Source organism: Hippocampus guttulatus, chromosome 22, assembly GCF_054856545.1.
Source record: "Hippocampus guttulatus isolate MCC_2025c chromosome 22, RoL_Hgut_1.0, whole genome shotgun sequence".
NCBI lineage: Eukaryota > Metazoa > Chordata > Actinopteri > Syngnathiformes > Syngnathidae > Hippocampus > Hippocampus guttulatus.
This window is the reverse complement of record NC_141282.1, coordinates 4153632-4181271: the sequence shown is the minus strand read 5'-3', so window position 1 is coordinate 4181271 and position 27640 is coordinate 4153632. Positions and strand designations below refer to the sequence as shown.

General features: G+C 44.8%; 2 protein-coding genes and 3 long non-coding RNA genes across 49 annotated transcripts; 1 reads left to right on the top strand and 4 right to left on the bottom strand.

Annotated features, from left to right (window-relative positions):
- nrf1 (nuclear respiratory factor 1) lies at nt 1-7099 on the bottom strand. The gene is made up of 10 exons (XM_086103657.1): nt 6952-7099; nt 6722-6866; nt 6285-6399; nt 6080-6206; nt 5821-5961; nt 4141-4299; nt 3446-3757; nt 3219-3376; nt 2417-2538; nt 1-712 (listed from the first exon to the last, which is right to left on the bottom strand). Exons 1-10 carry the CDS (start codon nt 7018-7020, stop codon nt 552-554), a joined length of 1509 nt encoding a protein of 502 aa, XP_085959783.1. The 5' UTR covers nt 7021-7099; the 3' UTR covers nt 1-551.
- LOC147186123 (uncharacterized) lies at nt 709-26523 on the top strand. Of its 17 annotated transcripts, none has more exons than XR_015099352.1 (24): nt 4180-4326; nt 5841-6425; nt 6705-6852; nt 6944-7141; nt 7221-7325; nt 10438-10496; nt 10611-10655; nt 11654-11750; nt 12597-13003; nt 13119-13199; nt 13279-13346; nt 13548-13660; nt 16351-16625; nt 16740-16784; nt 17780-17876; nt 18720-19171; nt 19287-19367; nt 19435-19502; nt 19704-19816; nt 20009-23438; nt 23523-23569; nt 25089-25320; nt 25455-26147; nt 26256-26523. It is a non-coding gene; the product is annotated as an uncharacterized LOC147186123 (long non-coding RNA). The 17 variants fall into 17 exon arrangements; XR_015099350.1 differs by having other exon boundaries at nt 11063-11750; XR_015099345.1 differs by adding an exon at nt 709-1707 and having other exon boundaries at nt 2332-4326; nt 7221-10496; nt 10611-11750.
- Nucleotides 12563-16225, bottom strand: LOC147186125 (uncharacterized). 28 transcript variants are annotated; one of them, XR_015099337.1, is made up of 9 exons: nt 15100-15656; nt 14178-14220; nt 14048-14077; nt 13741-13967; nt 13558-13638; nt 13392-13493; nt 13111-13313; nt 12809-12975; nt 12563-12684 (listed from the first exon to the last, which is right to left on the bottom strand). XR_015099337.1 is itself a non-coding variant. In XM_086103662.1 (9 exons), exons 1-7 carry the CDS (start codon nt 15114-15116, stop codon nt 13216-13218), a joined length of 324 nt encoding a protein of 107 aa, XP_085959788.1. In that variant the 5' UTR covers nt 15117-15656; the 3' UTR covers nt 12563-12684; nt 12809-12975; nt 13111-13215. The 28 variants fall into 28 exon arrangements, 8 of the variants coding, with proteins under 8 accessions (XP_085959788.1, XP_085959789.1, XP_085959786.1 ...); XR_015099338.1 differs by having other exon boundaries at nt 13746-13967; XR_015099340.1 differs by having other exon boundaries at nt 13392-13417; nt 13746-13967.
- On the bottom strand, nt 18686-20482 carry LOC147186124 (uncharacterized). 2 transcript variants are annotated; one of them, XR_015099360.1, is made up of 6 exons: nt 20333-20482; nt 20203-20232; nt 19548-20122; nt 19279-19469; nt 18977-19143; nt 18686-18918 (listed from the first exon to the last, which is right to left on the bottom strand). It is a non-coding gene; the product is annotated as an uncharacterized LOC147186124 (long non-coding RNA). The 2 variants fall into 2 exon arrangements; XR_015099361.1 differs by having other exon boundaries at nt 18686-18807.
- Nucleotides 26496-26990, bottom strand: LOC147186122 (uncharacterized). The gene is made up of 3 exons (XR_015099362.1): nt 26902-26990; nt 26786-26801; nt 26496-26705 (listed from the first exon to the last, which is right to left on the bottom strand). It is a non-coding gene; the product is annotated as an uncharacterized LOC147186122 (long non-coding RNA).
- Nucleotides 26991-27640: the final 650 nt, after the last annotated feature.

Below are 27640 nucleotides of genomic sequence, written 5' to 3'. Positions count from 1 at the left end.
AAATGTTAAAAGTCAAGTAACTTTTATTATTCTTGTCCTCCATCACAAATCCCTCTGTGAAAGGTCATGACGCAGTCTGTACAACATACTACACCGTCTATCCTGACAAAGCCAATTTACATACGGATAGAGTCAAAATGTTGAAAAGACGCAAAAGAAATATACAATAAGGAACACAGAGGATGGCACAGCTGTTTAAAAAAAAGTTCCGTGATTTTATACACTAAAACGTCTGCTTAGGAGAAAGCATTACAGCCTTCCAATATGAAGAAACAAACAAACCAAAAAAAAACGGATGTACTTCCTGAGTACAGTGATGTGATCCAAAGTAATATTTTATTGTCAAGTGGAGTACACAGAAAGGAGTGCAGGTACCGGTGAGGCGTTTTTAGTTCATTTTCAAGGATGTTTTTTAAAGAGCAAATAAATACCTAAGCAAAACAAAAATCATTTTACAAAGTAAACGTAGGACGCGTCACGTGTACTTTCCGCCTGAAATTAAAAACAGATTTGTACAGAGTTGGGAACTGGAATTCGCTCTTCCGGGTGGATCATTGCTCCAGTGTTACCACCTCCACCGCCTGGCCGTCCAGCGTCATCGTGCTGTCGATGCGCGTGGCTACCGGCGCCATGGCCACCTGCACAGGCCTGTTGCCTTGCGCCAGACTCGTCACCACCGTCTGATACATGCTGACTGGAATCTGGACCAGACCTGGAAGCAGGTGAACATTCCAGAATTGATTATCAATGCTGCCATATGTGCTTATGTAGTCCAGTAACACCAACCATTTTTCTTTGTTCATGTTAGTGACATACATTGACACGCGGAATAAGTACACTCCTGAGCATCTTTCTTAAAGTACGTGTTTGAGCTGTGAAAAATATTCGCTTTAAATCCACTATAGTGCATTCTTAGGTTCATTCCAAAGCCAAATTCTTCCTGTGTGTCTACGCCTTGGCTCACTCAAGTGCTGATCTAGTCTTTCAGATCGTCCGTGTCAGAACAATGGCGCAATTGAACATCCATGGCGCTCTCCTCCCAACACAGCTGTGAGTGTCTGCAGGGATTACCGCCGCTGTCACGTGGGCCTCCCGCTCCGCCCTCCAATCTGGCCGTGTCACCAACCCAAAGCACACCGCCGTCCGCATGCAGCCGTAATTGTTTTTAAAGTTACAAAGCTCAAATCCCGAGGGCTAATTGTCAGACCCACTCTGGCTAAACCCACTTGCTAGTGATTGGTGACAGAGTGGAGGAGGGCTTATATTATTGGCCCCCCCCCCCCTCGATGGCGGGCCCGCGTCAAGTAGCCACTCCTCGACGTCGTCGCTAAGATGTTAAAAAGGGCCATGCGCATGTTTGCGTGAGCCAATCAGCAGGGCGGCACACTTCAAAACGGCGCCCTCCACTCGAGTGATTAGCTCGCTAAGGTCAATAGCGGGCAGAAGGACTGGCCGTCGCAGCTCCGTTTAGCAAGCGGTCACTTTGAAACGGACGTGATGTTTCCTCGCAGGCGTCTTTGGTCAAATCAGATGTGAAGTCGCAGACGATGTCATTGTGTGTGCGCACGGGCGCTTCGGAACGAATGCGAAAGTTGACGCATAAGCGCGGATCGACAGCTGGTCCTCGAGATAAGACGTGGATTCGTAATGGAGTGATTCAAAGCTCTCCAGTAGGGGGCAGAGTGGGGGAGGCCCTCGAGGGAACAGGTGACCGCTTTGATTGACTGACTTAGGCTTTGAAAGCTCATTTGTGGTATTGATTGATTGATTGGCCATTGAAATATAAAAATGATTGTATTACCTAAAGAGCCCGTAAGTTGAATTCGAAATTATGTAGTTAAATACTGTATGTTGTGTGTGATTGATGATCACAAATAGCGACCATTTTACTGTGATGACAAATTGCACAGCATTAAGAGAAAGACGGGAGTGACGCAACAAGTTGTGTGCCCAACATGCGCCATCTGTCACATCAGCACGGAGTAGATTAGCCTCAGAGGAGCCAGCGGAGGGAAGCTTAAAACTCTGCCACGCTAATTGGCTGCAGCGTAAGAGCAAGGCTGAACATTGAATACATTATTGTGTCACCATGAGATTACGCTTCGTGTCCACCGCCCCCCTTAGTGTCTCTTAGTATTCTCATCTCTTGTATGTGTTGCTGCTCTATTTGTGTTTTAAAATCACTGGAATATCTGCTAATTTCTTTAGCCCTGTCAATGTGTTTTCGCATTATATGTTAGCATTAAGCTGAAATGTGTTAACAGTGTGGATAGGGCGAAAAGTTTGGTCTTGGACATATCTACCATCTAAATGTTTTTTTTTTTAAATTAGGGCCACCTACTGGTGGGAAGGCCTGTTGTCCCGTATGCGAGCAAAACCATAGAGGAACGATGACAGTGAAGATGAAAAAGAATACCTGTTGCGTCCTGCACCCCTGCTAGCGCACCAACAGCGGCCGCCGTCTCGGCGAGGACTATCTGCCCCCCGCCTTGGAGCGTGGCCTCCGCTAGTGTCGCCACGGCGTGGGCCGCCGCCTCGCTACAAAAGACGATATGCCGCAGTGTTTAAAAACACCCCCCAAAAAATGCTGTAGGAATTTAATCAGTCATTGTGGTATCAGCACATGTAAGGCTTACGTATGCAGAATTGGAGGTAAATTTTGTCTGGTGGGGGTTATTTGGGATATGTGTGTGGGTGGGGGGAAGCAGGAGTCTAAGAGGCTTTTCCAGTCTGGACTTAGAGAGAATCTGTCACAGCTCTCTGAAGGTGGCAGGTGCTGCGGCGTCTAACAAAGCCATTTTATTAACCAGATCACGGCCAGGCCGAATTAGCACGAGCCGGCTCTGGATATGAACTGATGAAGACCCTTTGTAAACTGGAAAAAAAAAAAGTAGGAAAACAAAATGTTCTGCAGACTACAGCAGGTAGAGGTGTGACTCAGGTGGGTGCAGGTAACGAGCCCCAATGGGACTGAGCCATTTGTGACACAGTCACCTTGACGCTGGGAAACCTGCTGACAAGCTAGCATATTCGGTTAGCGACGCACTACCCCCCCCCCAAAAAACCCCAAATAAATCCTCAAAAAATTTTTATGAAGCTGAGGACATTTTATTTTTATGTGACTGAATTTTCTTTGTCCCGAATGTAGGCGCTCAAATCATCGTTCCCCATCGAAGTGAGCCCTTCATCTCGACCTCCAAAATGGCCGCATTCCTTACCTGTTGATCGCCATGGTGACGGTGGCTCCCGGCTGCATCTCGTGACTGGCGGCGACGGCGGCTTCCGCCAGCGACGCCACCGCCTGCGTGGCCTCGGACGCCTGCGTGGTTTGGATTGTCATCTCGCCGCTCTGGAGGGTGGCCCAGTTTTGGTCCACCTAGGCAGTCCGTTCTATCAGAATGAGTTTTTTTCCGTGTCCGATCGATTCCGGCGTAGTTTCGCTTACCTCGCCGTCCGCCACCGTCGAGTAGTTGACCTGCGCCACCGTCACGCCGGGGAGTTCCGAGGCGTCGGCCAGCGTGGCCACGGTGTGTCCCGTCCCGACCTGGATGAGCGACACGGTGCCGTCGGGGTTGTTGATGGTCTGTACCACTGTCTGCGAGGGCACAAGGTGGGCGATGCTCTGGGCGGTGGCCAGGTGGTGCTGCGTGGTCGTGGTGGTGATCTGCTGCTCCTCAAAGGCGTAAAGCAGATCCTCGCGGCCGTGTTGCTTGTAGCAGTTTTTAACGATGGTCCGCAGCGCTTGCGTCCAGGACACCTAGAGGGGGTGCATCAACCAGAAGTCGTTCGACTCGATCATTAGCTAAACCCATACTGACTATATCCTTATATTTAGGCTCAATCACAACTTTGTTCTTCGAATCTTTTTATATTTGCGTGTACTGCATGCATGCATGGCACCACACTGCCCCCAAGAGAGGCCAAGGTGCAAACAGCAGGAACATATTTTTAATTTTAATTGCCATGATTGGAATATATTGTGATTTTACTTTATAACTCATTTATTTTCTGGTTTTTCATGTTATATATAAAAGTCAAGTGTTGGTAGTTTATTATTGACTGCAAAAAAAAATAAAAAATTGTGATCACAGAAACGAGGGAAATTCATCTAGCGTGCACCCTGCCTCCGCATCCTCTCACCCTCTGTTTCTGGTCCTCAGATCGCACGTCGCTACGCACGTTGGCCCAAGGGATGTCTTCGGGCCACCAAACGGGCTTGCAGCTCTCCTTGCCCCAGCCGGGCTTACCTCGGCCCGTTGAGTACTTCAGCATCTCCGGGATGAAGGCGCGCAGCTGGGCCTGCGGCAAAGGAGAAGAAGGAGACGGGTGAGCATGACACGGACGCGCCCTTGAAGAAAAAAAAAAGTGATACGAGTATTGATCAGTAACATGCCGGGGAGGTTACGGCCCGCAAATAGCAATGCGCTTTCTAAAAAGGGGAACGAGTCACAGACTAATCTATGAACATGGCACCAGGCTGATGTGTCAGCCAGAACTTGGCGACGACTCGAATAGAACGCCGTTTAAGGCTCGTAACGTGTTGAAAAGTCAACTTTCATTCATGACTCACTTGGAAGTCATTGTTCTAAATTTGAATTCGTTTTTGTTGTTTTGGGTTAGTTTTTGTTAATTTCTTAGTTCTTGTCAACTATAATTCCCTTGGTGACATCGATGCTAGTCATGCTAGCTTCAAATATCCAACATGAAATTCTCTTTATTTTGTGTTCATTTGACAACAAGCACAAGAAGCTTCCAGGCCAAATTCAGACAGATGGCAATCTTCATAAAGGACGTCTTACTGAATGTCATCCTTCATGTACAGATTGCATTGTTGAGCCTACGAATGCGCTCGTTGGCTCCGCTAAGCCGTGCGTCGTCACGTCATCACTTCCCTGGCTTGGCAGGCTCGGGGGTGCGCTTTAGTGCCGACGTCCTCGGCGTCCTGGTAATATGGGAGCATCGCCGCAGGGGGGATTCTATCGCTGCGTCTGCCTGCCTTGGCATCACTAAATTTGGTCATGTGCAGATTAAATCGCCCCGTGCGCCGTGAATCAACTGCATATTTTCTTCCCTTTTGCTGCTGTCGTGATACTGGCAAGTGTGTTCAGCGGCACCTTCTAAAATGTTGCCGGGTCAGCTTTGCAAACCTGGCTGGGGGTTTAATTACAGGCTCATGCTCGCTTGGGGCAAACGTGCCACACATCCAAACCAGCTTGCGGCACGAAAACAACCCCCTTTAAAAGGTGAGTGAGGCAACAGGTTACTGCTGCTAATCTCATCCTTCCGCCAGACAAACACACCTGCCCGCGCGGCGCACCCGCCGACGGTCCCAGAGGGTGTGTGCCGCACTGGCAACGGGGCAGAGGAAACATCAGCAGCCCTGGGAGTGGCGTGTAAACAAGACGGGCTCCCGTGGGAGGGTGGGGAAATTCACGCAGCCGGCAAATTTGAACCTCACTGAACCCACCTTGTGCTCATTAAGGTGTTTAACAACTACAAATTATGATACTTTTAGAAAAGGGCTGGCTGTCTTAACAGGACAAATTTGTTTTTGTTGGACTGTGATGTTGCCAAAGGGCGCCCTGTGCAGGCCCGGGCTGAATTCTTACAGTGAATATAGCATGACGAATTGAATTCAGGAAATCCAGATGTTTGTCTGTGGCATGACTTCTTCTTGTGACTGGCTCCAATTCATCCCTTAGATCAGAGTGGCGGTCCAAACTCAAATCCCTCCTCTCTCTTCTTCTTTTTATTTTTTATGATCATAACTTCTATTCATGTGTCATGACCAACCATACGCGAGCAAAAGCGGAGCCTCACTTGGGTCATCTTGTCCACAGAGACGGGGATGCCGTCGATGGTGAGGGGGGGCAGCTCCGACGCCAGCTCCCCTCCGGCGGGGGCGTGCTCAGCCAAGGCGTTCTCCAGGTCCTCCAGCATCATGCCTTTGTACTTCCTCACCTGGGTGACACACAACAAAACAGACCTTGAGATCAGGTGAGGTGAACCCAAAAAAAATAACGGAATTATGAGTTATGATTGAGTTATTTTTGACCCGAGTGAGACGAGGCGCACTCACCACATTCTCCAGCGGAGCAGCGCCGAAGACTTTGAAGACCGGGTTCGGTTTGTTGGGGGACATGCACAGCACAATGGCCTGCTGGCCCACGCGGGTGGTGTACTCGTCCAGGGTGGCCCTCAGTTTCCTGTTAGCAAACCACCCACTTACTTCCCGAACGCTCACACCACTGAACTGAGTTTGCTGAAGGGTGTTTGCAGCTTACCTGAGGAGACGCGTCTGCTGCCTTTTGCGTATGGACGGGTTGGATTCAAAGATGTGGGGCCTCTTCCTTTTCTTTCCCGTCGCCACGGCGGCAGCTGCTGCCATGCCGACGGGACCTGGAGGGGAAACGGCGGACAAGAATGTAAGTGCAAATACAGTTTGGAAGTTTTCCTGAAGCAGCCATTCTGGAATACAGAAAGTAGTTGAAATTTAAAAAAGGAAAGGAAAAGGAAAATAAGGCTGTGGCGCGACCTGGTGGTCATTTTCAAACATTACATCAATTTCTGGTGATGTTCAAACTTTGAATTTGAATTTTATTTTACTCAGTGTTACAGTGATTTTGTTGTTGTTTTTTTGTGGGGGCAGCGGATAAAAATTTCTAGACCAATTACATGACATTTTCAACATTTGAATTCTAAAGCAAATCCTGAGCACAACCTGCGGCGGCCAGATGGGCGGTGACCTCGTCATTGCCGGCCGAGTTGAGGATGTCCGTGTCATCGTAGGGATCATCGTCCGGCGAGGAGGTGGAGTCTTCGTCTGCGCTCATCATGGACGTGTCGGCAAAGGTGGTCACGTGCACCTGTTATACATCCGACTCGCGATATTGAACCTGTTTGACTTAACGGGCTGATTGACTTCACTCTTTTTTTTTTTCAGGGTAAAACCTGCTGAGTGACGGCACTGGCTTCGATGGTGGTCATGTGTTCGGTCTGGTGAATGCCGTGATCATCCATGATTGACGCCTTCGTCTACACAGCTGGATCCAGGGTCCAATGGCTGAGGATGGACAAAAAAAAAAAGACAAGTCGATGAACCAATAACTCGCATCTACTTTATTCAACTTCATCTGCAGAAGTAGGCAAGGGCTGGTTAGCGGTTTCAAGGTATGGCTTCACTTTGGTACTCAGATACTTTTTTTTTTGCTGTGCTCAAGGAAGCTTATGCACAACATGGTTGAGAGACTGAAATTGGATTCAACACTTCCAATCTGATATCATATTTACAAGAGGCCCACCGATCGCTCTTCGACAACGGAAAGGTAAAGTTCATTTCGTACTCTAATATGTCTCAAAATAAACGTTTGGAGCAACCAGTTTTGAGATTTAGCATCGACGTCTCCCTGGTACGGGTGACAACAGTTTGTTTCTGCTCTGATGATACTTTCCACATTTTCTGAGATGTCATTGTGTAAAAATAAAAATAACCAACTGCAAATGCTATTGTGACATGGACTTATGGAGCACATTAACCTTTTTCAGAGACAGCGGTCACTACAGTGGACAGCTTACAGGGTGCATAAAAGAGTTAAATGGAAAAAAAATCAGAATAATACGTTTTACAGATGTGGTTGCTATATTGTAAAACAGATTTGCATGTGCGTTTTGGGGAACACGTTACAAATACGCGTGGGGAAAAATATCACTCTTGGGCGGCAAACTGGAAAACTTGTTGGGCAAATTTGGTCAGTTTGGGTTAAAAAAGCACCAACAAAACATAAAAAAAACCCTCCTCATTCTAATATTTTCAATTTCTTTTGATATTGGAATTGGGGTGTTTTGATATTTCCACATTTTGGAGCTGCTATTCAGTTTGGTTACACCTTGAAGTACAATGACAAGAAAGCCACTCCACTTCTGATGGTTTTTGAAGATGTGATGATTCTTTCTGCCAGACGCCTGGCACCAGTTATGGAACTTTTGTGACACACCTCAAAGAGCATGGACTCATTGTGAACACTTGCATTTATTATTATGTTATTATGAACATATTCCTTACAAGGAGTGGAGGGAAAAACATCATTACATCATGAAATTTAGAATATTGCCCTTCCCGCGCACATAAATAAGATCCTTAAAAACACAAGGTTTAAATCGGTGCAATTCTAATACAATCATCAACACACTGACTAGTTCGTCATAACACTTCTTAGCGTTCCACCTCCTGTATTGCTTATCAATGGGTGTACCTTATGTTTTGGTCGTGCATTATTAAAGCCAAGCAAGCTAAATTAACCGGCAAAGTAATTTTTACACCGAGCACACAAACGTTTGCTTCCTCAAACGGGATAACTGCACTGAATGCAACCAAAATCCGTAACGTCTTTCATGACTTGCCAGTTAACTGATCACTCCTCGGTGATGCTAAGCTAACCACGCTAGCCCTGTCCGACATTTAGCGACCCGGCTAGCGTGCAAACCAGTTGGCGTTGCACACTTTTGCATATCGATGTAAATAGGATACATACGCCCCGCGTCGTAATAACGTTGTTATTCCGGAAGCACGCCCGCGCGGGTGCTCGGTGGGAAAGCAACGAAAGGCCGCAGCGGCACCAAAAGCGTACTTAGCATCCATCCCGCGCGATAATATTGCCATTAAACGGCAGCTACAAGCTAGCAGCGGCCTGCCTGCCGCCTATCAACAGCTCTTCTCGTCTTTGAGCTTTTTCTCCCTTGCAACGATAAAACAGTGACGGGGGGGAAAAAAACGATCGGTGCAGCTTTCACGGTTACGGCGGCTGCCAACATCTTGACTAGAGCATCGCTTGCCCCCCCAACGCTGCCGGGTTCGCGTTGCGGCTGCGCCGGGGCTGAAATAGACGGAGATTGCGCGGTAGGGTACGAACCTCAGAGCGGCTGCGCTACTTCGGGCCTGCGCCGTACAGCTGGGATGGAGCCGAGCAACAATGGACGACACACACACAAACACACGCACACACACACTCCCTCACAACAGCAACAGTAGGAGCCACTTTGTGTGTGAGCGGCACTGGTGAGACGTTCAAGTGCTGCCCCCACCCGCGCTGCAGATCACACACAAAAAAACATAATACAAACACATAGAAAATATTACATGACTTAATATGTCTTTAATCATCTGCTATAAAATGATACTTTATCCTCCATTTTATATATTTTTAAATCTGGTTTGATACCTGCGGTGGGCAAACTGTTTTTCCTCCACTTGAGCTCAATGCGATTTTTGAAACGGACACAGGTCATGTCATTTTTTGAGGGTGAGGGAGTTAAAATTAATTCATTCTCATTTGTTGGAGGCATTTCATGTAAGTCACCAAGTTGACCGTTAGGTGTCACCATTGTATTTGTTCACCAGTTCACAAACCTATGTGTTGGCACGTGTCCAAGTCGATTCAGAGAGCACGAGTTTTTTTTTACTGTCCCAGGTTTGCCACCGTTGTTCATTATTTTGAAAGGAAATAACGTATTCAAAACCATGCATCCTCACCCAAATGTTATTATAAATTAATTTAATTCCAAGATGAATACGTATTTTTTCAACCATTTCAAAAAGTGATTTATAATAACCTATTTAAAAACCAATGATATAATTAGATATATAATACAAAACAATAACTACATTTTAAACAGATTTTTATATAGTTGTATTACATAATATCAAGAAATAATATAACATATTTGTTAATTTTGATATTCCTGTTTTAAAAAAAACCCTGAACATTAACCCAATCGATCGCTAGAGGGCACCAAGTACATTTGTCTGGAATAATTCCGATAGTCCTGAAAGGCATCATTTTAAAATAAATGAGACCGCGCCCCCCTCTGTTTAGTCATCACTCCAGCGACGACAAACAGCGGAATCGACTACAAAACGTCATTTTTCAGCGACAGCTAAACAAATCAACGCCGCTGTTTTGGTCTTTTTATGCACTTGAAGGGAATTTTGTAAATGTAAGATTTCTGTTTCTGCAGTATCAAAATTAATGTCTTCCGAAGAATGCTCGATGTTTCTTATTCCAGAATGTATGGAAATTGAAGACAAAGTTGGGAGAAAAAAATGGCGATGTTGTATTGATTGTTTCAATGTATTGCTTTGTTCGCTATTTCTTTTTTTTGAAAACGGTGTAATTGTGCTTTAGTTTTTCACGATTTGCCGTTTTATTCTCTCCTCTTATTTTTAAGCATGTTGGAAATAAATTGTCCCAAAATTCCCCGGAAGTGAAAGCTCCACATGAAGCGGAAAGGAGGGAATGCTTGGGCTGACTGGCGCGATTGCTTAAACGTTGTCTGGTGTGCTTGAAAAGCATAACCAAATTTCGCAGTTAGTTAATTCACTCGAGCACGAAATGTGTCCTTGTTTATTGTTGACATGCGCGCGGGGGACCACAATGAAAGACTGTAGTGTCTCCGCCGGCTGCCGTCCATCCAAATCGACTGCGGATATTTTGTCACAGGTAACACACGCTCAACTTTCGCACGTTTTCCCTGCATGTTGACAATATTTTGTATGTTCGCGAAAGAACGTGGCTCACTGCTTTTGTTTTATTTATTTATTTTTGGCATGACAGGAACGGAGTTTTGGATCAGCAGATGGAATTTTCATTTGGACGTGTGTGAGTAGACAGTGTCCTGTGTGTTTGACATTTCTCCTCACTTTAACACGAGCGCAATGTGCTGGACAACGACATGAGCAAACGCTTGTGGTTTTGCTTTAAATGACATTGGTGTGGCCCAAGTTATTAAAAAAACCCTTGAAGATATTTAAAAATATATTTCTATTTGCTTTATTTGACAAATAACTCGATCCAAATCAGGGTCAGTAGAAACCAGATTTAAGGTCTGGGTGCCTTTTAAAATGTCACTGTGATGTGATTCAAATGATTTAACTGAAGAAATAAACATTGTTTAATGATTTATGATGCTCAAACATAAAACGATAACTAATAATATAACATAAGCTTACATTTTTTTCCTGAGGCTACTAAAGTCTTCTTCTTTTCCTTTCGTCTTTTCCCTTCAGGGGTCGGCAGAGCGAATCAGTTTCTTCCATCTCACCCTGCTTTGTGCATCCTCTTCTCTCACGCCAGCTACCTTCATGTCCTCTTTCGCTCCATCCATAAACCTCCTCTTTGGTCTGCCTCCAGCTTTTTCCCATTATATTCACCCTCTCTCCTTTGGACATGTCCGAACCATCTCAGTCCGGCCTCTCTGACTTTCTCTCCAAAATCTTCATCTCTGCTACCTCCAGCTCTGCGTCCATACTGCTGCTCACAAATGCTCACTTCCGCTCTGAGTCCAGCTTCAACTACTCTTTCCCATAGTTTCATTGTATGGCTCCTCACCTTTATTTCTGTGGAGTTTCTACAACTCTGCACATCTCCCTCGTTCTTAGAAATGGCAGCTGAGGCGAAAAAAAGTGATTGAAAAAATATTGTGACTGTCTTAAACTGTTAAAATTACATATCTAAAAAAGAGACTTTTTTTAATGATTCTTGTTTTAAAAATAACTTGGGTCCACATCAGTGTCACTGTGAAGCCAAAGGTGTTGAGAGGCATTTGCTGATGTTGTGGCTGGCCAGCTCATTGCACAATGTGCTTATGTGCCCCTTAGTGAGATCACACGCAAGCTGTTCAAAATGCTCCTATGTTCAGCCTGTCATGACTTTCTGGGCGACAAAGTCACCCCAGTTTTCTCCTCAATAAATTGTGTAAGTTAAAGGTGCAGTCTTGTTGTTTTTATTGCGTCTCCCTGCATGTGATTGTTTTCTCAGGGCAAGTGGACTGCTGGGTAAGTCTTACAAGACTTTTGGCCTCTGGTCCGGGCCGACTTAGTCATTTCATGTGCAGACGTCGCATGGGACAGCTTGAGTCGGAGTGTATCCGAGTGGGAAGCCGAGTGTTCCTCAAAGGGAGAGGGCAAATACTTTGGTTTTTCACCCAAAAGCACTCCGACGAGCCGTCTCAAGTGGGTCTGTGCATGAGCCGACTTTGTGTTCTTGGGCAAGAGCCCGAAAATCTTCCAAGATGAATGCGGCGCCCCGCCCACATTCCGGACCGACCAATGGCGTCCATCTCATTTGCATAACCACGCCTACCTCATTATACGAACCAATCGGAAACGAGAGATTTGCATAAATCTGCATATTTTCGCCGACTTTTCCGGAACGGACCAATCAGATCACAGAGATCTGCATAGCCACGCCCACTTTTCCAACCAATGGGTGCACTTGGTTTTGCATAGACACGCCCGTTCTCGCGTTCGACCAATCACCGCTCCGACCACGCCTACTTTCGGGAGCCACCAGCAAATCAGGCAGCATTTGTCTAGATCGGCCACACCCCTTTTCATTTAAATTTCCCTGAAAAAAAATTCTGGGGAAAAAAAATCCCGGAAAAAAATTCCAGAAAAAAAAAACCCGGCAAAAAAAAATAAATAAAACGGAAAAAAATTCTCAAAAAAGTTTGATTTATAAAATGAAAATAAATGTTTTAAGAATGAGGAGAAGAGTTCAAACAAGTGTTGCATTTGTAACAAGCTTTATTTCATTTTGCAGAGTTCAAGTGGCAAACATTCAAGTAACAAGCAGGAGGACATCGACGAGTCTTTGAGAAGTGGTCGGCCAACGAGGACAGCCTGGACGCCTGCAAGACAAAAAGTTACCTCACCTTGTTGTGCAGCAAACGGCGCAAGATGGTAACACTGAGGAAGACGATCGGCAAAGTAGACGGCTGGAAGATGATCAAGTTTAGCATTCAAAAATCGCACCTTTCAAGGCAAAGGGCTGAGACTTCTTCTCAGGCTGCACCAAAGTCTTTCACCTTGAGGAACATGGACATGGTCAATTTGAAAACTTGTTGACCTTTCACCCCCCCAGGAGCGCCATTTTCTTCACAGCCAAGGTTGTCCACCACGCCGATTGGACTGGAAGCCCCCTGCACACAAAGTCAAAATTGGAAACAGGTGAGCGTTCGTTTGCAGCCGACGTCGGAATTTCACGCCTTATTTTCCCCATCTGCAAAGAAATAAAGCCAAGCACTTGTCCAAGTATTTATCAATAACTTGCAAACCATTCAAGATCAGCCTTGATGAAAAAGAGTCGTTGCTGGACAAGGTCACAGGATGCCACCTGGCGGACAAGAGCAGAAGGGAAACAAACGTGAGCATGTGGAAGCTTAAGGCCCTTGTTGAGTACATATTGTGGTTGAATTTCTTTTTTGGGGGGTGGTGGGGGGCAGGACTGTCCACCACGTCATTTGGACTGGAAGCCACCCTGCACACAAAGTCAAAAGAAAATTGGAAACAGGTGAGCGCTCGCCCATTTCATTTTCTGAGCTTGTTTGCATCTTACCTCGGAATTTAATGCCTTTTCCCCACCTGCAAAGAAAAAAAAAAAAAGCGCAGTATTTGTCAAGACTGACTTGCAAAAATTGTTTCAAACCATTTCACGAGCCTGCAAGGAAAAAAAAACAAATTCAAAGTGTTGGTCAGCCATTTTGTTTTGCAGTCCCACCAACCCAAATTGTCCTTCTCGAACGCCGCCATCTTGTTCGACCAGCTGCGGTGATTGCGCCCTCAAAAAGCAGCACAGAGGAAAACTGCAACACAGGCCCAAACTTGGTAAGACACCACAAGTTAATAACTTTCGTGAACGGATCAGTTTTCACAAATGACATTTTGGAAAGAGTACATGTTCTCACCTCACCTGTGATCTGGGGGGGGGAAAAAAGGGGAAAAGTTTAATTTGAATGCGTGTGTGGTTTTTTTTCCCCCTTACTTGTGACAACGGGACACCTCCTTGATGACCTGCAAGACAAGGTAACAAAGTTAACGGTGTTGAAATTGGGTAATTGTAACAAAAAGTTTGAAGAAGCCACGTTTAAAAAAAGGATACGCCGGGTCAGCCATTTTGAGTCGAACCGCACACCTGTAGGCAGAAATGACAAATCATTGACACAGATGGTCATTGTGTTTGGTTAGGAATGACAAAATAAGTTGGAAACTTACCTTCTGCCAAACTGAGCTTCTCTCCAAATGCTGCAAAGAAAGTTTACGCCAGTACCGTCATGATAATCATTGCTTCAGGGCACGTTTGACGTTGTTGAAATGATGTGTCAAAATCACCTTAAATACTTACCTGCGTGGAGAGCAGCAATCGGGGGGTGTCGACCTTCCGGAGTCTGTCAGCCAAGTGGAGAGAGAACGTTTCGGCAATTAGTCGCACCTTAAATAGGTTTCCGTTGATGACGTCATCCGTTTTTTTAAACCCAAAACTTTATTTCAAAAACAAAAACAAAAAAAAGTCATGACGCTGAAAGGTGTTAAGACAGGAGGGGATTCGAACCACGGTCATCCAAATCGAAAGCAGTTTCTTAACCATTAAGCCATCTCGTGGTGACAGATTACCCGCACTCTGTCATATCCAACCAATACCTACCCAGGCAATATTTAAAACGAACTATGATGCTGAAAGGAGTTATGACACGAGTAGATTTGAACGCTGGTCATCAGAATTGCACTCAGTTGTCTTACCATCAGGCCATCTCTCGGTGACGACTACATCACGAGATGTTCTATTCAACGAATATATACCCAGGCAATATTAAAAAAAAATGCTGAAAGGAGAGGATTCGAACCCATGTGAAGAGAGTCACAAGCAGTTTCGTAAGCATTAAGCCATTTCTAGGTGACATCCATTGTCATATTCAATCAATACATTCCTAGGTAATCAGCAAAAACAAGCTGAGACACAAGAAGACACGAACCAAGGTCATTCAAATGGCAAGCACCTGCATTATCATCAAGCCACCTTAGGATGATGATTGGACCGCGATGTGTCGTATTCAACCAATACATACCCAGCCAATTTAAAAAGTCATGACGCCGAAAAGGAGTAAAAACACGAGGAGATTCGAACCGAGGTAATCCAAATAGCTAGCAGCTGCATTATCATCAAGCCACCTCAGAGTAATGGTTAGACCGCGATATGTCGTATTCAACCAATACATACCCAGCCAATATAACCCGACGGTTTAAAAGGCAATGGAATAAGACGTTACCTCCGAATCATGAGCATTTGTTTCGATCCTCGTTTTCCGCTGCGCTTATTTTTTGCGACAGACGTACTGAGTGGGAATCGAACCTTGGCTGTCGGTCCCGGCACCAAAATATTACACCGCTAATCCACAAGGCCGCGGAAATCACCGATTTTCTTTGTGGCATTTAACAGCCTAACACACGAGTCAGCTGGAAAGGCAGTTGTGATGACCTTGTGGTTGAAGATTCCGCAATTCAGTGTCGCTGAAAATGAAAGTCGAAGAAGTGCGTCGACAAGTGAGCAGAGAACTATTTTTTTTTCCATTAAGCGCCACTGAGGTGACCTATGGGATTTAAGTTAAGTCAACTCAAGCTTTATTGTCAAATATGCTCGATGTGCAACATACAGCACTGATGAAATTACTTTCCTCTCTCAACCACAGTGCAAACATGCAGTGCATTGAAACACAAACAGCTAAAAATAAGGGCAGCAGACTGAACTGCATAAAAATACATCAAGACGTAATACAAATGGCAAACAACAGACAACCATGGGCACTTGTACACTATTGCGGGTTAAAAAACAATCGAAGAACCCCCGTCTGCCTGTACGGAAATCAGCTATGAATCAGTTACCCCAAATACTCGTGTTTTATATCCTGCCACAACGAAACGTTCTCTTGGATGAACCTAAAATAAAACGGTTGGCCATTCAGTGACCGTAGTTGCAGTTACTCCAATTAGCCACCGGAGGGCAGCGTGTCACGCGATTCGATGGGCTTTATTGATCACGATATCCCTGCACAAAATGTGACATTCCAACATGACAAATAACAGCATCGTGAAGTAGACAAACGTATCAACGGTGATAAAAGTGATCATATGCATGAACAGAAACAACTCGGGGTGGGGGGGATCTTCATGGCCGCCCCCCTTTCTGGCGTCTTCGCATGGGTGGACGGGCTTCGTTAGCGTGGCGCCTGGTGTGAAAAAAAGTTTGAGAACCATTGCGGTCGACTGACATTTTGTGGAGGAAGCCGTACTTCAGGCGCTTAAAACGGGTGAAGCACTGTGCGGTGGTCCTAGCGTATCTCTGAGATGAACTCAAAACAGTGCCGGTTCTTCAGGCAGCCCTCCAGTGTCATCTACACGTTGCCCCCCCCCCCCCCTCCTTGGTCTACAGCATGTGTCAAACAAAGTATGTTAGTTTGGTTCCTTCTTCGCTGTCTTTTTTTTCACAAGATGCCATATGATTTTCTCCTTTTATTTTTAAGCAGGTTGGAAAAAAATATCCAAATAAGACCCGGAAGTGAAAGCTCCACCTGAACCGGAAACGGAGGAATGTGCGGTCTGACCTGCGCGGTTGCTTAAACGTTGTTTGGTATGCTTGAAGCGCATCACCTAACTTAGCAGTGAGTTGTGTCGCTCGAACACGAAAGATGTCATTGTTTATTTTTTGTTGACACGTGCGTCGGGGACCACAACGAAAGAACGTCGTCTCGGCGCCGGCTGCCGTCCATCCAAATCAGCTGCGGACATTTTGTCACAGGTAACACACGCTCAACTTTCGCACGTTTTCCCTGCATGTTGACAATATTTTGTATGTGCGCGAAAGAACGTGGCTCACTGCTTTTGTTTTATTTATTTATTTTTTGCATGACAGGAACGGAGTTTTGGATCAGCAGATGGAAGTTTCATTTGGACGTGTGTGAGTAGACAGTGTCCTGTGTGTTTGACATTTCTCCTCACTTTAACACGAGCGCAATGTGCTGGACAACGACATGAGCAAACGCTTGTGGTTTTGCTTTAAATGACATTGGTGTGGCCCAAGTTATTAAAAAAACCCTTGAAGATATTTAAAAATATATTTCTATTTGCTTTATTTGACAAAAAACTCGATCCAAATCAGGGTCAGTTGAAACCAGATTTAAGGTCTGGATGCCTTTTAAAGTGTCACTGTGATGTGATTCAAATGATTTAACTGAAGAAATAAACATTGTTTAATGATTTATGATGCTCAAACATAAAACGATAACTAATAATATAACATAAGCTTACATTTTTTTCCTGAGGCAACTAAAGTCTTCTTTTCCTTTCGTCTTTTCCCTTCAGGGGTCGGCAGAGCGAATCGGTTTCTTCCATCTAACCCTGCTTTGTGCATCCTCTTCTCTCACTCCAGCTACCTTCATGTCCTCTTTCACTCCATCCATAAACCTCCTCTTTGGTCTGCCTCCAGCTTTTTCCCATTATATTCACCCTCTCTCCTTTGGACATGTCCGAACCATCTCAGTCCGGCCTCTCTGACTTTCTCTCCAAAATCTTCATCTCTGCTACCTCCAGCTCTGCGTCCGTACTGCTGCTCACAAATGCTCACTTCCGCTCTGAGTCCAGCTTCAACTACTCTTTCCCATAGTTTCATTGTATGGCTCCTCACCTTTATTTCTGTGGAGTTTCTACAACTCTGCACATCTCCCTCGTTCTTAGAAATGGCAGCTGAGGCGAAAAAAAGTGATTGAAAAAATATTGTGACTGTCTTAAACTGTTAAAATTACATATCTAAAAAAGAGACTTTTTTTAATGATTCTTGTTTTAAAAATAACTTGGGTCCACATCAGTGTCACTGTGAAGCCAAAGGTGTTGAGAGGCATTTGCTGATGTTGTGGCTGGCCAGCTCATTGCACAATGTGCTTATGTGCCCCTTAGTGAGATCACACGCAAGCTGTTCAAAATGCTCCTATGTTCAGCCTGTCATGACTTTCTGGGCGACAAAGTCACCCCAGTTTTCTCCTCAATAAATTGTGTAAGTTAAAGGTGCAGTCTTGTTGTTTTTATTGCGTCTCCCTGCATGTGATTGTTTTCTCAGGGCAAGTGGACTGCTGGGTAAGTCTTACAAGACTTTTGGCCTCTGGTCCGGGCCGACTTAGTCATTTCATGTGCAGACGTCGCATGGGACAGCTTGAGTCGGAGTGTATCCGAGTGGGAAGCCGAGTGTTCCTCAAAGGGAGAGGGCAAATACTTTGGTTTTTCACCCAAAAGCACTCCGACGAGCCGTCTCAAGTGGGTCTGTGCATGAGCCGACTTTGTGTTCTTGGGCAAGAGCCCGAAAATCTTCCAAGATGAATGCGGCGCCCCGCCCACATTCCGGACCGACCAATGGCGTCCATCTCATTTGCATAACCACGCCCACCTCATTATACGAGCCAATCGGAAACGAGGGATTTGCATAAATTTGCATATTTTCTGCGCCTTTTCCGGAACGGACCAATCAGATCGCAGAGATCTGCATAGCCACGCCCCCTTTTCCAACCAATGGGTGCCCTCGGTTTTGCATAGGCACGCCCGTCCTCGCGCTCGACCAATCACCGCTCAGACCCCGCCTACTTTCGGGAACCACCAGCAAATCAGGCAGCATTTGTCTAGAATGGCCACACCCCTTTTCATTTAAATTTCCCTGAAAAAAAATTCTGGGGGAAAAAATCCCGGAAAAAAATTCCGGAAAAAAAAACCCGGCAAAAAAAAAAAAAAAATCGGAAAAAAATTCTCAAAAAAGTTTGATTTTTAAAATGAAAATAAATGTTTTAAGAATGAGGAGAAGAGTTCAAACAAGTGTTGCATTTGTAACAAGCTTTATTTCATTTTGCAGAGTTCAAGTGGCAAACATTCAAGTAACAAGCAGGAGGACATCGACGAGTCTTTGAGAAGTGGTCGGCCAACGAGGACAGCCTGGACGCCTGCAAGACAAAAAGTTACCTCACCTTGTTGTGCAGCAAACGGCGCAAGATGGTAACACTGAGGAAGACGATCGGCAAAGTAGACGGCTGGAAGATGATCAAGTTCAGCACCTTTGGAAGAAAAACGAATGAAATCATGTTTGCAAAGTTGAGCATTCAAAAATCGCACCTTTCAAGGCAAAGGGCTGAGACTTCTTCTCAGGCTGCACCAAAGTCTTTCACCTTGAGGAACATGGACATGGTCAATTTGAAAACTTGTTGACCTTTCACCCCCCCAGGAGCGCCATTTTCTTCACAGCCAAGGTTGTCCACCACGCCGATTGGACTGGAAGCCCCCTGCACACAAAGTCAAAATTGGAAACAGGTGAGCGCTCGTTTGCAGCCGACGTCGGAATTTCACGCCTTATTTTCCCCATCTGCAAAGAAATAAAGCCAAGCACTTGTCCAAGTATTTATCAATAACTTGCAAACCATTCAAGATCAGCCTTGATGAAAAAGAGTCGTTGCTGGACAAGGTCACAGGATGCCACCTGGCGGACAAGAGCAGAAGGGAAACAAACGTGAGCATGTGGAAGCTTAAGGCCCTTGTTGAGTACATAGTGGTTGAATTTCTTTTTTGGGGGGCAGGACTGTCCACCACGTCATTTGGACTGGAAGCCGCCCTGCACACAAAGTCAAAAGAAAATTGGAAACAGGTGAGCGCTCGCCCATTTCATTTTCTGAGCTTGTTTGCATCTTACCTCGGAATTTAATGCCTTTTCCCCACCTGCAAAGAAAAAAAAAAAAAGCGCAGTATTTGTCAAGACTGACTTGCAAAAATTGTTTCAAACCATTTCACGAGCCTGCAAGGAAAAAAAAACAAATTCAAAGTGTTGGTCAGCCATTTTGTTTTGCAGTCCCACCAACCCAAATTGTCCTTCTCGAACGCCGCCATCTTGTTCGACCAGCTGCGGTGATTGCGCCCTCAAAAAGCAGCACAGAGGAAAACTGCAACACAGGCCCAAACTTGGTAAGACACCACAAGTTAATAACTTTCGTGAACGGATCAGTTTTCACAAATGACATTTTGGAAAGAGTACATGTTCTCACCTCACCTGTGATCTGGGGGGGAAAAAAAGGGGAAAAGTTTAATTTGAATGCGTGTGTGGTTTTTTTTCCCCCTTACTTGTGACAACGGGACACCTCCTTGATGACCTGCAAGACAAGGTAACAAAGTTAACGGTGTTGAAATTGGGTAATTGTAACAAAAAGTTTGAAGAAGCCACGTTTAAAAAAAGGATACGCCGGGTCAGCCATTTTGAGTCGAACCGCACACCTGTAGGCAGAAATGACAAATCATTGACACAGATGGTCATTGTGTTTGGTTAGGAATGACAAAATAAGTTGGAAACTTACCTTCTGCCAAACTGAGCTTCTCTCCAAATGCTGCAAAGAAAGTTTACGCCAGTACCGTCATGATAATCATTGCTTCAGGGCACGTTTGACGTTGTTGAAATGATGTGTCAAAATCACCTTAAATACTTACCTGCGTCAAAATGCGTGGAGAGCAGCAATCGGGGGGTGTCGACCTTCCGGAGTCTGTCAGCCAAGTGGAGAGAGAACGTTTCGGCAATTAGTCGCACCTTAAATAGGTTTCCGTTGATGACGTCATCCGTTTTTTTAAACCCCAAACTTTATTTAAAAAACAAAAACAAAAAAAAGTCATGACGCTGAAAGGTGTTAAGACAGGAGGGGATTCGAACCACGGTCATCCAAATGGAAAGCAGTTTCTTAACCATCAAGCCATTTCTAGGTGCGACCATATCGCGAAATGTCATATTCAACCAATACATTCCCGGGTAATCAGCAAAAACTGAAACTGAGACACAAGAGTCAAACCGAGGTCATCCAAATCGCAAGCACCTGCATTATCATCAAGCCACCTTAGGATGATGGCTTGACCGCGATGTGTCGTATTCAACCAATACATAAGAAGGCAATTTAAAAGTGACGCCGAAAAGGAGTGAAAACGCGAGGAGATTCGAATCCCGGTCATCAGAATGGCAATCAGTCGCCTTACCATCAAGCCATCTCTCGGTGACAAATGCACCACGAGATGTCCTATTCAACGAATATATACCCAGGCAATATTTAAAAAAGCTGAAAAGAGAGGACTCGAACGCAGGTCAACCTAGTCACGAGCAGTTTCTTAACCATCAAGCCATCTCTGAGTGACGGCTGCTTCGCGAGATGTCATATTCAAGCAATACATACCCAGTTAATCAGCAAAAGGCAAAACTTATGACACTGAGACACAAAGTGAATCGAACCGAGGTCATCCGAATTGCAAGGAGTCGCCTTACGATCAAGCCATCTCTCGGTGACTCGTGCTTCACGAGATGTCCTACACAACCAATACATACCCAGGCCACATTAAAAGTAATGATGAGAGGATTTAGGACAGCAGAATATTCGAACGCAGGTCACCCGGAGTCACAAGCAGTTTCGTAAGCATCAAGCCTTCTCTAGATGACAACGTAGTTGCGGAATGTCATATTTAACCAGTGTATACTTAGGCAATTTTTCTAGATTCAACTAACTGAAATACAACAAAACGAGGTTGAATATTAAAGGCCATTAAATCAAATGGTATCAGACACTGCCAAAGAATCCCGAGCCCTTGGTTCAATCTCAATTTTCCGTTGCGCTTATTTATGCGAACGATGCACTGCGTGGGAATCGAAACTTGACTGTCCGCACCTGCGTCCAATTTTTATACCACTATCCATCGGACAGTGCATATTGCCGGATTTTCTCGTAGCATTTAACGGCTTTATTCACGAGCCACTGGTAAAGCAATCGGTTGCAAAGGCTGGGTGGTCGCAGATTCCGCAAAATGTCTGAATCTGTCTCTGCATTGAGAATTGCCCAACGAACATATTAAGTGCAGCTAAAGATGAAAGTCGAAGAAGTGCGTCGACAAGTTAGCAGATAACTTATTATTCCACGAAGCACCACTATGAATCCATATACTCGTATTTTATATCCTCCTTTTCCACTGGATTCATTTCAAAAATTAAACGGGCGGCCGTCGTTGTAGATACTAAAATCCGACGCCGGAGGACGGCGTTTCACTTTATTCGTTTTGAGGCATCGTCACAAGCTTTGTTTTCCCTTTTTCGGAGGCTTTATTGAGAAGGATCCCGCTGGACAAAGTGTGAAATGACAACATGACAACTTGCAGCAATACATAGTAAATCAGACAAACTTGTCAACGGTGACAAAAAAAATGATCATGTGGATGAACAGGAAAAACACAGTGACGTAAGAGAAAATATATCAAATCACCTCCCAAACAGACAGCAATGTTTTAAAATAAACACAGCTCTCCTTACACCGGAATTAGCACAAATGCTAGTTTTCAGCCGTAGTCCCAAGGCTGGTTTCTTCACATAAACATAACATAAACAGTTCACATCACAACACAATAGTATAACACGATACATAACATAAAACACGGACAGTCAAGCAATCTTAGCCACTCTTCCTGAATACGCGTTGTTGTTTGAAGCAGGTCGAGATGAAAGAGGAGACTATCAAAAGTGTCCTTTCGCTCACAGACGTCACGCTCAAAATGTGCACACGTCTGCGACAAGCTAAACTTGAAAGTAAACAAGAAGCTGTCGCGTCCATTGACGAAAAAAAAAAGAAATTGGTTCACTTCTCCTGGCCCATGTGAATCCGTTTGATTTCCATCGGGGACTCTCAATTCCAAATATGCTTCCACGCTCAGCGCCGACGCTCCTCTCTCCTCATCCACGGCTCCGAAAGCCACCTACCCAACGGTACCAGGGCAGACTGTCCCAATAGCGTCATCATCTACGCGAAACAAAAAGGGGCTGTGAAAAAATGCTGCCCACTTCAGGGGGAAAAAAACAAGCGCCCCGGGACTGTCCAGGGGTGACAGTTAAATTAGCGCCGACATTTCTCCCAATGCAACAATGCAAATCAGCGAAGGTGCACCCGTGCTGCCGAGAAGGCTCAACCACCAAGCACAGATGCTTCGCTTTTGACGAATGTCCTGACCAAAAACACTGAAAACAGTCCATATCGGGTGCACACGAAGTCACAACAAACACCACGTGACAAAAGACAACCCCCGCCCCCTCCAAGAAAAACTCTTGGGGAGCACTTGGAGATTGTTGCCTACTCGGGCGCCATCTTGGATGACGTATTTTAATTGAGTGTTGTGTTCTTACACAGAAAACAGAAAAATATCTCAAAATGTAAAAATAAAAGTCTATGTTGTATTGCTCATTACCGTGTATTGTTTGTCCGTTATTTATTTTTTGAATTGGTTTTATATCGCTATCTTTAGTTTCGTGAGTGACTGTTTTCTTCGGAAGACGCGGAAGTGAAAGCTCCACCCGAACCGGAAAGGAAGCAATGTTTGGGTTGACCGGCGCGTTTGCCTGAACGTTATATTGTGTGCTACAAACACCCGAGCTAAAGTAGCAGTAAGTTACGTTGCTCCAGCACGAAAGATGTCTTTGTTTATTTTTTTTACACGTGCGAGGGCGTTCACAATGAAAGAACGTGGTCGCGACGTCAGCTGTTGCCCATCCAAATCAGCTGCGGACACTTTGTCACAGGTAACACACGCTCAGTTTTCACACGTTTTCTTTGCATGTTGACAATATGTTGTATATGCTTGAAAGAAGGGTTTTGCATGACAGGATGATGGAGTTTTGGATGAACAGATGGAAGCTTCGTGTGGACGTGTGTGAGTAGACGATGTTGTGCCCGTTTGACATTTGTCCGAACTTGAACAAGATCGCAATATGCTGGACTGAACTACATCAGCAAACACTTCTGGTTGTGCTTTGCAATGACATTGGTGTGGCCAAAGTTCTTTAAAAAACCTTTAGGATGTTTAAAAACATAAACATATTTGCTTTCTTTTTTTTAATAACTCGATCCAAATCAGTGTCAGCTGAAAACAGATTTAAGTTCTGGATGCCTTTTAAAAAATCACTGTGATCTGATTCAAATTATTTGAAGAAAGAAAAAAACATTATTTAATGACTTATTTCACACTGTTTAATTGGACATTTTTTGCTGAGGCTACTAAAGTAATTGAAAATATATTTATTGAACGTGTGTTTTGAGTTGTTTAAAATAGTGTGACTACCTTAAAGTGTTAAAAGTACTGTGCATATCTAAAAAAGAGAGACTTATAGATATATATATACTGTAATTTTTAAAATGACTTGGTCCTCCTCAGTGTCGCTGTGAAGCCATAGGTGTTGAGAGGCATTTGCTGATGTTGTGGCTGGCCAGCTCATTGCACTATGTGCCCCTTAGTGAGATCACACGCAAGCTGTTCAAAATGCTCCTATGTTCAGCCTGTCATGACTTTCTGGGCGACGAAGTCATCCCAGTTTTCTCCTCAATAAATTGTGTAAGTTAAAGGTGCAGTCTTGTTGTTTTTATTGCGTCTCCCTGCATGTGATTGTTTTCTCAGGGCAAGTGGACTGCTGGGTAAGTCTTGCAAGACTTTTGGCCTCTGGTCCGAGCCGACTTAGTCATTTCATGTGCAGACGTCGCATGGGACAGCTTGAGTCGGAGTGTATCCGAGTGGGAAGCCGAGTGTTCCTCAAAGGGAGAGGGCAAATACTTTGGTTTTTCACCCAAAAGCACTCCGACGAGCTGTCTCAAGTGGGTCTGTGCATGAGCCGACTTTGTGTTCTTGGGCAAGAGACCGAAAATCTTCCAAGATGAATGCGGCGCCCCGCCCACATTCCGGACCGACCAATGGCGTCCATCTCATTTGCATAACCACGCCCACCTCATTATACGAACCAATCGGAAACGAGAGATTTGCATAAATTTGCATATTTTCGCCGACTTTTCCGGAACGGACCAATCAGATCACAGAGATCTGCATAGCCACGCCCCATTTTCCAACCAATGGGTGCCCTCCGTTTTGCATAGGCACGCCCGTTCTCGCGCTCGACCAATCACCGCTCCGACCACGCCTACTTTCGGGAGCCACCAGCAAATCAGGCAGCATTTGTCTAGAATGGCCACACCCCTTTTCATTTAAATTTCCCTGAAAAAAAATTCTGGGGGAAAAAAATCCCGGAAAAAAATTCCAGAAAAAAAACCCGGCAAAAAAAAAAAAAAACGGAAAAAAATTCTCAAAAAAGTTTGATTTTTAAAATGAAAATAAATGTTTTAAGAATGAGGAGAAGAGTTCAAACAAGTGTTGCATTTGTAACAAGCTTTATTTCATTTTGCAGAGTTCAAGTGGCAAACATTTAAGTAACAAGCAGGAGGACATCGACGAGTCTTTGAGAAGTGGTCGGCCAACGAGGACAGCCTGGACGCCTGCAAGACAAAAAGTTACCTCACCTTGTTGTGCAGCAAACGGCGCAAGATGGTAACACTGTGAGGAAGACGATCAGCAAAGTGGACGGCTGGAAGATGATCACGTTCAGCACCTTTGGAAGAAAAACAAATCAATGAAAACAGGTTTGCTAAGTTGAGGGCATTCAAAAGAAGACACCTTTCAAGGCTAAGGGCTCACCAAAGTTTTTCTTCACCTTGAGGAACATGGACACTGTCAATTTGAAAACATGTTGACCTCTTCTGCCCTCCCCCCACAGGTCCATTTTCTTCAGTCAAGGTTGTCCACCACCATGCCGACTGGAAGCTGCCCTGCACACAGTCAAGAGAAAATTGGAAACAGGTGAGCACTCGTTTGCAGCCGACGTCGGAATTGAATGCCTTCTTTTCCCCACCTGCAAAGAAAAAAAAAAAAAAGCCAAGTACTTGTACAAGTATTTATCAAGAATTAGTTGCTAAAATTGTTCCAAACCATTGATGATCAGCCTTGACGAAAAAGAATCGTTGCTGGACAAGATCACAGGACATGTGCTTTGGCGCCACCTAGTGGAAAAAAGCATAAGGGAGACCAACGTGAGCTTGTGGAAGGTTAAGTCTCTTGTTGAGTACATACTGTGGTTGAATTTTTTGGGTGGGGGGGCAGGATTGTCCACCACGTCATTTAAACTGGAAGCCGCCCTGCACACAGTCAAGAAAATTGGAAACAGGTGAGCGCTCGTCCATTTCATTTTTTGAGCTTACGTCAGAATTTGATGCTTTACTTTGTCCACATGCAAAAAAAAAGAAAAAAAGCGGAGCACTTGAACAAGTATTTATCCAGACTGACTTGTAAAAATTGTTTCAAACCATTTAGGATCAGCCTTAAAAAAGTCGTTGCTGGACGGGTTCCCAGGACATGTGATGCTTTGGCGCCACCTGGTGGACAAGGGGAGAAGAAACCAACGTGAACTTGTGTAAGGTTAAGTACCCTAGTCAGAGTGGTTCAAGTTTTTATTTTATTTTACATTTTTTGGGGGGGGTGCAAGGAAAAAAAAATCAAAGTGTTGGTCATTGTTTCGCAGTGTCCAACCAAAAGGCCGTCCTCGAACGCCACCATCTTGTTCGACCAGCTGCGGTGATTGCACACTCAAAAACCGGGTCAGCAGAAAACTGCAACAGAGGCCCGAACTTGGTAAAAGCCTGGAAAACCACACTTCAAGTTAATAGCGTCTAAAGAGCACATCAGTTTTCACCATTACAAATGACTACATTTTGTACAGAGTACATGTTCTCACCTCAACCGTGATCTGTGTGCTGGGAGGGGGGGAGAAAAAAAAAGTTGAATTTAAATGCGTGTGAGTGTTTTTTTTTTTTCCTCACTTGTGGCAAGGACTGGACACCTCCTCGATGACCTGCAAGACAAGGTAACATAGTTAACGGTGTGGAAATTGGGTAATTTTTACAAAAAGTTTGAAGAAGCCACGTTGAAAAAAGGATATGGCGAGTCAGCCATTTTGAGTCGAACTGCACACCTGTAGGCAGAGATGACAAATCATTGACACAGATGGTCATTGTGTTTGGTTAGGAATGACAAAATAAGTTGGAAACTTACCTTCTGCCAAACTGAGCTGCAAAGAAAGTTTACGCCAGTACCGTCATGATAATCATTGCTTAAGGGCACGTTTGACGTTGTTGAAATGATGCGTCAAAATCACCTTAAATACTGACCTTCGTCAAAATGCGTGGAGAGCAGCGATCGGGGGTGTCGACTTACCGGAGTCTGTCAGCCAAGTGGAGAGAGAACGTTCCGGCAATTAGTCGCACCTTAAATAGGTTTCCGTTGATGACGTCATACGTTTTTTCATCCCAAAACTTTATTTCAAAAACAAACAAAAAAAACGCCAAGAGGGGAGTCGAACCAAAGTAACCCAACATTTAAGCAATTGTTTAACCACCAAGCCAACCCTCAGTGTCAATGTTAACACGAGATGTGCTATTTAACCCATACATACCCAGGCAATGTTTAAAATGCTATGACACTGAAAAGAATTCAAATAAGAGGAGATTCGTACCCCGGTCATCGGAATCACAAGCAGTTGCCTTACCATCAAGCCACCTGTGGGTGATTGCTACGTCGAGAAATGTCGTATTCAACCCATACATATACAGGCAAGGAGGGGAAAATATTGGTTGCAGAAATGAAGACACAGGAGATTCGAACCTCGGTCACCCGAACCGCAAGGAGTTACTTTATCATCGAGCCACCGCGGGGTGATTACAGCACCACAAGATGGCATATTCCAGCAATACATACCTAGGCAATATACCAACGTGTCATGACACCTAAAGGAGTGACGCCACAAGGAGACTCGAACCTCGGTCAACCAGACCGCAAGGAGTTACCTTATCATCGAGCCACCGCAGGGTGATGACAGCACGACAAGATGCCATATTGCAGTAATTCATA